The 11,730-nt window shown below is 47.6% G+C and overlaps 1 protein-coding gene across 4 annotated transcripts in view; it reads right to left on the bottom strand.

Annotated features, from left to right (window-relative positions):
- Positions 1 to 1,206: 1,206 nt before the first annotated feature.
- Positions 1,207 to 11,730, bottom strand: part of ror2 (receptor tyrosine kinase-like orphan receptor 2) — a 126,339-nt gene continuing 115,815 nt past the window's right edge. For 3 of the 4 annotated variants that reach the window (XM_036976705.2, XM_090233651.1, XM_090233652.1), the window contains 5 exons: positions 10,251 to 10,372; positions 7,446 to 7,760; positions 6,786 to 7,043; positions 5,792 to 5,997; positions 1,207 to 4,059 (listed from right to left, as the gene is read on the bottom strand). In XM_036976705.2, coding sequence (XP_036832600.1) covers positions 2,590 to 4,059; positions 5,792 to 5,997; positions 6,786 to 7,043; positions 7,446 to 7,760; positions 10,251 to 10,372 — 2,371 coding nt within the window. In that variant the 3' untranslated portion in view covers positions 1,207 to 2,589. The remainder of the gene's footprint in view (positions 4,060 to 5,791; positions 5,998 to 6,785; positions 7,044 to 7,445; positions 7,761 to 10,250; positions 10,373 to 11,730) is intronic. The other variant, XM_036976706.2, reaches the window with a different exon arrangement.

Genomic DNA, 11,730 nt, shown 5'->3' with positions numbered 1-11,730 from the left:
CCTGTCTGAAGTTTGCTAGAGAGCATTTGGATGATCCAGAAGAAGGTTGGGAGAATGTCATATGGTCAGATGAAACCAAACTAGAAATTTTTGGTAAAAACTCAACTCGTCGTGTTTGGAGGACAAAGAAAGTTGCATCCAAAGAACACCATACCTACTGTGAAGCATGGGGGTGCAAACATCATGCTTTGGGACTGTTTTTCTGCAAAGGGACCAGGACAACTGATCCGTGTAAAGGAAAGAATGAATAGGGACATGTATCGTGAGATTTTGAGTGAAAATCTCCTTCCATCAGCAAGGGCATTGAAGATGAAACGTGGCTGGGTCTTTCAGCATGACAATGATCCCAAACACACTGCCCGGGCAACGAAGGAGTGGCTTCGTAAGAAGCATTTCAAGGTCCTGGAGTGGCCTAGCCAGTCTCCAGATCTCAACCCCATAGAAAATCTTTGGAGGGAGTTGAAAGTCCGTGTTACAGGCCTCTCATCTTTTTAAGTGGGAGAACTTGCACAATTGGTGGCTGACTAAATACTTTTTTGCCCCACTGTAACCCACACACACACGTAGCCTGTGCAAGTGTGTGATAGTCAATCATTACCTGTGTTTGTCAACAGCTCTGCAGTGTTACAACTAGTTTGGTCTGGTTTGGTTAACAGGGTCCTCAACGGCCCTGGGACAAGTTTAAAGGGCTCTGGGCCAAAGAAGTGCGCTATATATGGAATAGGGTACCATCTTGGATGCACCGTAGGAGTTTGGAGGATCAAGTGTACATCTATATTGTAATACCACAAACTTGCTCCTAGTTTTATACAGATTTTCATTTTAGGCTCAAAAGAAGATGCCACAGGCCGCTCAGTGTTTGGTATGTGTTTTTTTCAGGTTTTTGTGTTTTTGGCACGTCTGTAACCCTAATGTCACAATGCATACTACTTAATTAGGCCAGTTAGGAAACGTAATAATGTCTACATTACCCATAATGCTCTGTATATCAGCTTCTATAGAACTATGTGAAAATCCATGAAAATCCATCATAAGTCTTTTGGTACAAACCTCACAATGACCAAGGGAACTATGGCTCTGCAAAAACAGGTGTTGGAGGTAATGACCAAGGAAGGGAATTATAATGAATCAAATAAGCACTAGGCCTAAAACTTAGGCAACAAACATGCAAAGTGTGGGCTTTAATAAAGAGAGGAACAAGGCTGATGTCTTTATAATGTATCACTTTATTGGCTACTCCATGTGGCTGGATGTATACAATATATGGTTAACATTTGTTATTACACCTTTATGGAGAAAAAAAAAAAAAAAAGCTAATATCTGGTTGCAATGACATTTAAGTATTAACCTCAAGACTAAACACCTTTTTTGCCAACAACGCATGATAAAACAAAAATTGTGTTTAAAAAAAATAATAATTACATAAATTACAAATCTGTAAAACAGGGTATCAAAGTTGAAGTTGAGCAACGTGTAACATACAAGCCCATAAGAAAGAGAATATGAGCATAAGGCTCAAACGGAATAAGGCTAAACATCAACAATTCCCACGCTAATATACTTATCATGTACAGTTCTTTCTTGTCTTATCACATGATGTATGTTGAGTAGTGACACATCCATGTTCCATGAGCAATATCAATCTACTGAGTATAACAATTATTTGATAAAGTTTTATTCCAAAATACTGTATCTAAGGAAGGTTTTAATAGGGAAATTCTGCCACTTTTCAACCTCATATTCATTATATCCAGCACATTACCAGTATCTCCATACTGCATGCATTTCTATGATCTGTGGTCCTAACAAATGCTTCTCTGTGACATAACATGGTATGGATTAAAAGTACGATTTTTTTTTTTGATTAAAAGTAAGACGTCGATTTTCAAAATCGGCAACGAGTTTCTAAAAATCACTTTTTAAACATTTGAACTTTTGATGATGTCATGTGCCATTTTAACATATATATAGACATATTAAGACAATGAAAATGGAGGTTGAAAAGTGGTGGAATTGCCCTGTAAACTCCCAATAAATGTTTCTGTCCATTCATCATCATACATTCTGCCAAATTGACACACTCCTGTCTCACGTAAAACCACAGTAAAAATCGTCTCTGGAGTAGGCCTACTACTATACAATTGAACATTTTGAAAACATTAACACAAGGCAACTTCAGGAATCCTTTGTCGAAAAGAAAAGACTTTGTGTTGCACAGAAACAGTAAGAACCTAAATTCTTCTGAATGGCTTTGCAACAAAGTGAGAACACTGTCCATGCCGGTCGCACCCGCAGCCCAAATGGTGAAAATGGTTCTCTTCATTGACGTTTTCTGTCGAGCGGCTTTCAGGGTTCAGGGTTCGTTTTATGACACTTCGCTAAAGGGGTCCTGCAGGGAAGAACCTGAGATCACTGATATCATTCGGATGCACCAGTGACAACTAAACAACCCATAAATAACATTCAGTCACTGTTTTTCCAATGCGTTCCCTTCACTTATTCATGGCGCTCAATTGAACTCAAACAAATTAAGTTCACAGAGCATTTCAGCTCTAGTTTGTTCCCCAGTCCTCCAGACTTTCGGTCCCCCTATGCCTCCGAGTGCATCTCCATGTCGTCAGTCTGTGGCAGGTCATTATCACCCAGTAATTCAGTTTCGGGGACTGTTGTGTCCTCTCCATGCCCCAGCCCATTCTGGGACGCACCGTCCGCCATGTCCTCCATGTTTGCCTTGGGGCTATCGCTGAGCAAGGCAGCTCGCTCCGTACCTGAGGCGTTGGAGGGCGCCGTGGTGACGTAACCCGTGGAGGTGGAGCCGCTGCCGCTGTGGTGCGATCCTGCCTTGGCCACCATCTGCGGCGGGTGGTGCGCCATCTGCTGGTGCGCCATTTGGTGCATGGACATCTGCATGGGGTAGAAGTTCTGCATGTATGGGTACGCGGGCATGGGCTGATAGCCGTTGACCGGGATGTAGAGCTGCTGCGGGTGCTGCTGCAGCATGGGCCGGTGCATCTGGCCCTTCATGGGCATGAACTGGGGCTGGGGGAAGGGCGAGTTCTTCTTGGGGTTGGCGTAGCGCGCGGCATTGGTTGCACTCATGCTGATGTTACTGATGGGGCTGGTGCTCAGGGAGCTGGTCTGGGTGGTGTTGCTGGTGCCCGAGGTCTGAGCCGAGCTGTTGTAGTTGGACAGGCTCTCCCAGGTGCGCAGGCGAGTGTGGATGTCCTTAAAGCGTGGGCGGCGTGCCGGGAACTCGCTCCAGCACTCTAGCATGAGTGTGTAGATCCAGGCGGGGCAGTCGTCGGGACAGGCCAGCACCTGACGGTTGCGCACCATCTCGATGACGTCCTGGTTGGAGTAGCCGCAGTAGGGCTGCAGGCCGTAGCTGAAGATCTCCCACAGCACCACACCGTAGGACCAGATGTCCGAGTCGGTAGAAAACTTCCCGTACATGATTGCCTCCGGGGACATCCAGCGGATGGGGAAGGGGCTGGTGCCCATCAGCTTGTAGTAGTCGGCTGAGTAGACCTCCCGGAAGAGGCCCAGGTCCAGGATCTTGACGTTGAGCTTGTCGCAGACCAAGATGTTGCGGGTAGCCAGATCCTTGTGTACCACGTGGTGGCTGGACAGATACTCCATGCCGGCGGCCACCTGTGTCACCACGTGCAGGAAGTCGGCCTGCTCCAGCGTGGACTTCACCGTCTTGTCGTCATCCGAGCTGCCCACATCTGAGTGTGGCGAGCGCATGACCAGAAACTCGTGTAGATCGCCCAGGCCCGAGTAGCTGAAGATCATGCTGATGGGTTGCTCTTTGGTCACCACGCCCAGCAGGCACACGATGTTGGGGTGCTGGAGGCGCGAGCGCAACATGGCCTCGTGGCGGAACTCCTCGCGGAGAGTGCCCTCGTCCTTGTCCTTGACCGTCTTGATGGCCACCACCTGGGTCTGCTCGCCGGGCGCCGTGCCGTATAGGTGGCCCTTGTAGACCTTGCCGAAGCGGTCCTCGCCCAGCTCCTCCATGAAGCGCACTGCTGAGAGGTTGATCTCCCGCAGCTTTGCCTGGGTCACAAGGGGAAAACAGAGAGAGAATTAGAGTTTTTTTTTAAACTGACACTGATTCATGCTGATGTTAAAATAACACATACAATAACAGTCAAAAGTTTGGACACACCTACTCATTCAAGGGTTTTTCTTTGTTTTTAGTATTTTCTACATTGTAGAATAATAGTGAAGACATCAAAACTATGAAAAAAGACATATGTAATCATGTAGTAACCAAAAGTGGTAAACAATCAAAATATATGTAACATTTTTGATTCTTCAAAGTAACCACCATTTGCCTTGATGACAGCTTTTCACACTCTTGGCATTCTCTCAACCAGCTTCATGAGGTAGTCACCTGGAATGCATTTCAATTAACAGGTGTGACTTAAAAGTTAATTAACTTAAAAGTTAATTTGTGGAATATCTTTCCTTCTTAATGCATTTGAGCCAATCAGTTGTGTTACAAGGAAGGGGTGGTATACAGAAGATAGCACTATTTGGTAAAAGACCAAGTCCATATCATGGCAAGAACAGCTCAAATAAGCAAAGAGAAATGACAGTCCATCACTACTTTAAGACATGACAGTCAGTCAATCTGGAACAAGTGCAGTCACAAAAACCAATATGATGGTATGAGGACCACCACAGGAAAGGAAGATCAGAGTTAACTCTGCTGCAAAGGATAAGGTCATTAGAGTTCACTATCTAGCCCATATGACACCAGTTAACCCCATATGACACCAGTTAACCCCATATGACACTAGTTAACCCCATATGGCACTAGTTAACCCCATATGGCACTAGTTAACCCCATATGGCACTAGTTGCCCCCATATGGCACTAGTTGCCCCCATATGGCACTAGTTGCCCCCATATGGCACTAGTTGCCCCCATACAACAGTAGTTACCCCCATACGACAGTAGTTACCCCCATATGACAGTAGTTACCCCCATACGACAGTAGTTACCCCCATACGACAGTAGTTAACCCCATGTGACAGTAGTTACCCCCATGTGACACTAGTTAACCCCATATGACAGTAGTTAACCCCATGTGACAGTAGCTAGCCAACACCATATGACAATAGCTAGCCAACCCCAAGACAGTAGCTAGCCCATATGACAGTAGCTAGCCAACCCCATATGACAGTAGCTAGCCCTATATGACGGTAGCTAGCCCCATATGACAGTAGCTAGCCAACCCCATATGACAGTAGCTAGCCAACCCCATATGACAGTAGCTAGCCAACCCCATATGACAGTAGCTAGCCAACCCCATGACAGTAGCTACCCCATATGACAGTAGCTAGCCAACCCCTTGACAGTAGCTAGCCCATATGACAGTAGCTAGCCTATATGACAGTAGCTAACCAACCCCTTGACAGTAGCTAGCCCATTTGACAGTAGTTAACCCCATATGACAGTAGTTAACCCCATGTGACAGTAGCTAGCCAACACCATATGACAGTAGCTAGCCAACACCATGACAGTAGCTAGCCAACCCCATATGACAGTAGCTAGCCAACCCCATATGACAGTAGCTAGCCAACCCCATATGACAGTAGCTAGCCAACACCATATGACAGTAGCTAGCCAACACCATATGACAGTAGCTAGCCCATATGACAGTAGCTAGCCCATATGACAGTAGCTAGCCAACCCCATATGACAGTAGCTAGCCAACCCCATATGACGGTAGCTAGCCCCATATGACAGTAGTTAGCATACATTACAGTAGTTAGCCCACCTGGTGCTTGTGCTGGTTGAGCAGTGGCAGCTCCATGTCCTGGCTGGGTGAGGCAGTGAGCTGACGGCGAGGGGGAGTGTCAGTGGGCTCCTTCTGCTTGTTGCGGCACATGCAGACCAGGAAGAAAAGGCAGGCGATGACCAGTGGGATGGCGATGCTGGGGATCAAGATGTACAGGATCTCCTTCTTCAGGTTCTCTGGCGGTGCTGGAGGGCAAAGGTCAAACAGGGTATGTCTTTAGTCAGCCTTAAACTGACAGTCAGCAGTATAATGTCGCCGCAAGCAGCACCTCACACATATAGGTAGTGAACACGTTGAAAGACTTTGCTCTCACACAGTGTATCTGCACATCTACACAGACACACTTCACGCTGCAATGTGGTAGCTATGGGACCAAAACAGAGGAATTTATTTGTTTGGAAATTGACCCAATATTGCGGTTTTACTTTGTGCATTGCTGACTCTACCTTGAACTGGGCCTAACTACTTTAGTGTTTTTATTGATTAAATGCAGATTTTCCAGATTCAGATTCTTGGACTGAAAAGCACTTTCAATGGAGATTCTTAACTGAGCCTAGATTTTAGTTCATTAAAGGTTTTATCTGGGTCCGGAAAAACCGGCCTATTATGTGTGTACATATAATGCAATGTAGAAACGTCCAAGTGTACTCATGTAAGAGGAATGGCATGGCATGTAGTAAAAGGTAACACTATCATTATGCACATATGGTACCACTGGCATCACAAACAAACACATTACTTTTTTACTACTCATCCTAACATTTTCCACCAGACTGGGACTCTTAGATCTCACACCTTTTATGTGAAGTGTGTGTGTGTGTGGGGGGGGGGGGGGGGGGGGGCAAATCGGTGACAAAATTCTAAAAAGACATGCTCAGCTCTTATTAAGTTTAGTAAATAAGTATTTGGGTGCTGTAGCCCAGGAGTATTTTCCATGGAAATCAATGGCCAGCCATGAGGGTTCAGTACTCACTGCAGGGGCGGACGTCGCACAGGTCCACTCTGACCTGCTGGTCAAGGGTGAAGCACCAGGGACCCTCCATCTGGCCCCCGGGGTTACGGCAGAAGTTGTGGCCCCCTCGCAGCTCAGGATACTCCACAGGGGACAGGTGGTGGCTGTGGGGGTACTGGGCACTCCACGACTGGCAGGGGTAGCCCGACTTGGAGACGCTCACCGTGCCCTTGTAGTTGGCTCCGCTGCCATTGTAGCAGCTGTGATCTGTTGGCGAATCTTTCACGAAGATTAAAAGTTAGTTTTGGATGACTTCATCTATGTTTTTACAATGTTTGAATTATAACTGCCAGGAAATCAAATAAGGAAGAAGAAGGAAGTTTGAAGTTGTGTTGAGTTTCTTCAAATGTTGTTCTCCCTACCTAAATGTGCCAAAGTAACAATTTCCAGAAATGCCACAAGAGGGCCCCCTAGATACACAATACAAACAACCATAGTTCCTTGACCTGATGATGTAATGAAATGTAATTCAAAAATGTGCATATTACAAAATATAGGCGACAACGTGTGTCTGTCTATCCGTCTGTCCACCTCTGCCTGCATGCTTGTGTTCAGGTGTCCACCTACATGTCCTTGTCTTACATGTTCATGTCTATGTGTCTATGTCTATTGTCCACTTACATGTGCCCAGCTTGTCCAGGGGCACCCCGATCCTCATGCAGTTGGCAGCGTCGGGCGAGCTCGGGTGGGGCAGCAGGTGGCAGCTGGGCAGTTCCAGCTGCATAAGGATGAGAGGGTTGGAGCGGGCGATGGTGTACTCGGAGTAGCACAACTCGTTCTCTAGTGCCTCGCACTCATCACGGCACAGCTGGCGGCGCCGCGGGCCCCGAGCCCCCTCGTCGCACAGCGGGAACACGTAGTGGCAGAAGGAGGGGATGGCGAACTTGGAGCACTGGTCCGAGAGCTGCGTGGAAGTGCCGATCATGGTGAACGCAGCTGTGGGGGGAGAGCACGAGCAGTGAGTCATTATAGAGACTTGAGTTCAACACCTAGTGACCTCATCAAGAGGTTCAGAACTCTTAATGGACCCTGATTGTTCCGGGCTCCTATCCATTATGTGTCTCAGAGTAAGAGTGCTGATTCAGGATTAGGTGCCCACTGTCTATGTAAATCTTATTCATTATGACCTAAAAGGCAGAATTGACTAGATCAGCACTGCTACTCTGAGACATTTGATTGAATATGGGCCCTGGTCAAACTGCCCCATGAATTCGCAAGAATATATGATGGTGATGAGTTTGGCCAAATTTAGAGATGCCATTCAAAGAGTATATTCTGATTCTAGTATTTAGCCTTTCATTAGGATCTCCATTAGCTGCAGCACAGGTAGCATCTACTCTTCCTGGGGTCCATTCTGAAGCACTATTGTCTTTATATCAACTTTGGTATGCCATCAATGCAAAGTAAGCAAAGTGAACGGGAAACTCTTCCCATAAGCCTTTTTCTGTTTTGGGGGGGTTGGTCTTCTACTTGAGGTAGGGACACCATGTCCTCACTATAAGATATTATTACATAGAGGAGTGAAAGTAATGAAAGAAAATACCCTCATTTCCTGAGAGAACCCATGCCAAACAGAACAGGGTACGTCCTAAAAACGGCACCCCCTATTCCTCATGTAGGGCACTACTTTTGACCAGAGCCCTATGGTCAAAAGGGAATAGGGTGCCGTTTGTGATGCAGGCCGAGTTTGGGACAGAGGAATCATGGGGCAATATCTTCTCCGACAGAGTTATTGCTTCAAATGTATTTCATTTGAGGGGCTTAACGATAAGATTATACTTCTTAGTCATATTTTCTATGTCCTTATGGTATCTTAAACTCGAGTTGGGTAACTGTACTTGGCATCTGTTTTGTGTAAAAACCCGTGCATTCCGAAGGTTTAAAATGCCCCCCCCCCCCCCCAGAACCCCCAATTTTACAGATCTGATATGTACCACGATCTGCCAGGGCAATTTTCACCAGTCAGATTTGGTTGCCATACATACTTTAATAGCCTCCAGATCTATACACAACTCAAGTAAAAACAATCCTTTCCTTATGCATCCTACAAAACGACCCTTCATCTACATCACGTGGAAAACATGGAAACGTTCAAAACACACATCATGCCTGTGCGAAGTGATTATGCATTTTTGTGTGCGGGTGTGAATAAGCAAGAGAGCGAGAGAAACAGACAGTGTTTTACTCCAGCAGAGCTTGTGACTCTGTATTTTGGCATACCTCCCCACGGGCAGCCCCGGGGACGTGCCTCCCCACGGGCAGCCCCGGGACGTGCCTCCCCACGGGCAGCCCAGGGACGTGCCTCCCCACGGGCAGCCCCGGGACGTGCCTCCCCACGGGCAGCCCCGGGGACGTGCCTCCCCACGGGCAGCCCCGGGGACGTGCCTTCCCACGGGCAGCCCCGGGACGTGCCTCCCCACGGGCAGCCCCGGGGACGTGCCTCCCCACGGGCAGCCCCGGGACGTGCCTCCCCACGGGCAGCCCCGGGACGTGCCTCCCCACGGGCAGCCCCGGGACGTGCCTCCCCACGGGCAGCCCCGGGGACGTGCCTCCCCACGGGCAGCCCCGGGGACGTGCCTTCCCACGGGCAGCCCCGGGACGTGCCTCCCCACGGGCAGCCCCGGGGACGTGCCTCCCCACGGGCAGCCCCAGGGACGTGCCTCCCCACGGGCTGCCCAGGGACATACCTTCTCATCGGCATTCCCGGGTCTAGGGTTGCAAAATTCCAGGAACTTTCAACAAATTCCCTGGTTTAAACCGAAATCTTGGTCGGAGGAATCCGGATTTCCTTCTTATTCCCTCTGGAATTTAGGAAAAACCAGGGAATTTATTGAAAGTTCCTGGAATTCTGGAACCATACCCAGGACATATGAGTCACAGTGAAAATAAAGAAGCGCTGTACGGTGGGTCAGAACATGATAATTAATATAAGTCGGCAGCAAATTGGCGAACAATAAATGATTGAGAGATAAATTCAAGGCACATCACTACTAAACCGACCAAGCAGACAAAGTCAAATCTGAATGACATGGGATCATTTTTATTCCAGTGTCCGGCTTTTCAATTCTAGGTGTTGAACTAAATATGGAACATTTACATTATGGCTAATAAATGCATGCATTATTGTCTAATAATGGACTAGCCTTGGAATGCAACATTATGGATGTCGTCAGGGTATTCTTGATCAATGCACTATGATTTAAATCAAAATAAGACAACACAACATTGTATCTCTCTGGTAGTAATAGAGACAAAACACAGTGTACTGAATTTGCCCCTAGATGGCCCTGATCTTGGTTCAGATTTGAAGTTTCCCCCGCCAATAGTGAAGGTTAGCATTTGGGGAGGGGAAGCTGATCCTAGATCTGTACCTAGTGGGAACTTTCCCCCCAGAGCATAACGGTGGTCGAGGGGGTGTGATCTCACCTGTGATGCGGTTCTCACTCTCTCCTTGCATCTGCAGAGATTCCACGTAGATGCTGCGGTTGCCGATGAAGCGGGCACAAGCGATGCCCAGGTAGGGCTGGCAGAAGCCCTTCTCATGCGTCCTGTAGGAACACAGACAGACAATGAACCACAGGTTCACTCAATGTTTCCCCTACCGTTGTATAGGCGGGGCGGAGCGAGAGAGAGACACACACACAGGATACAGAGAGCCTGTTCAGCCAGATATCTCTGCTAGGCTACATGCTAACACTAACATGCTACCGTATTACATGACAGCCTCTCCTGTGTACGCTGATGTACAGGTAGCCTGTGAGCTAACATAACAGCCTCTCCTGTGTACGCTGATGTACAGGTAGCCTGTGAGCTAACATAACAGCCTCTCCTGTGTACGCTGATGTACAGGTAGCCTGTGAGCTAACATAACAGCCTCTCCTGTGTACGCTGATGTACAGGTAGCCTGTGAGCTAACATAACAGCCTCTCCTGTTTGCGCTGATGTACAGGTAGCCTGTGAGCTAACATAACAGCCTCTCCTGTGTACGCTGATGTACAGGTAGCCTGTGAGCTAACATAACAGCCTCTCCTGTTTGCGCTGATGTACAGGTAGCCTGTGAGCTAACATAACAGCCTCTCCTGTTTACGCTGATGTACAGGTAGCCTGTGAGCTAACATAACAGCCTCTCCTGTTTACGCTGATGTACAGGTAGCCTGTGAGCTAACATAACAGCATCTCCTCCCAGCTAGCACAGTGGATCTGGGGCGATTTCGGCTGAGAGACGGGGGATTTGGCTGAGAATCAGACTCAGCCGACGTCATGTGGCCCGAGACTTGGCCGCTTCCGGCAGTATTACTTATGGCTAGGATGCGGGGATTGAGCTCGGGCCGATACCGGTGTGAGTTATCTGGCCCAAATGTATTACTTGGGGCTCGGGCAGATTGAGACTACTCTCTGGCAGATGATTACATGGGCTGCTTTGTATAATTAACATTTCTTTATTATTTTTTCCATATTTTCTCATTGTTTCTGTGAAAAAATACAATTAACATTTAAATTAAATTCTTTAAGAGTCCTGTGTAGTATTTTAGTATTTTGATACATTGTGCAAGACAAATGATAAGCATTAAAAACTTTGTGGATGGAGCCTCCCGAGTGAAGAAGGCTTCAGGGCGTCCAAGAAAGTCCAGCAAGCGCCAGGACCATCTCCTAAAGTTGATTCAGCTGTGGGATCGGTGCATCACCAGTACAGAGCTTGCTCAGGAATGGCAGCAGGCAGGTGTGAGTGCATCTGCACGCACAGTGAAGTGAAGAGTTTTGGAGGATGGCCTGGTGTCAAGAAGGGCAGGAAACAAGGTACTTCTCTCCAGGAAAAACATCAGGGACAGACTGATATTGTGCAAAAGGTACAGGGATTAGACTGCTGAGGACTGGGGTAAAGTCCCCTTTCCGATTGTTTGGGGCA

Source organism: Oncorhynchus mykiss, chromosome 5 (assembly GCF_057628025.1).
Source record: "Oncorhynchus mykiss isolate SJ-2025 chromosome 5, ASM5762802v1, whole genome shotgun sequence".
Lineage (NCBI taxonomy): Eukaryota > Metazoa > Chordata > Actinopteri > Salmoniformes > Salmonidae > Oncorhynchus > Oncorhynchus mykiss.
Note: the sequence above shows the minus strand (reverse complement) of the source record. Positions and strands in the feature narration are given on the sequence as shown.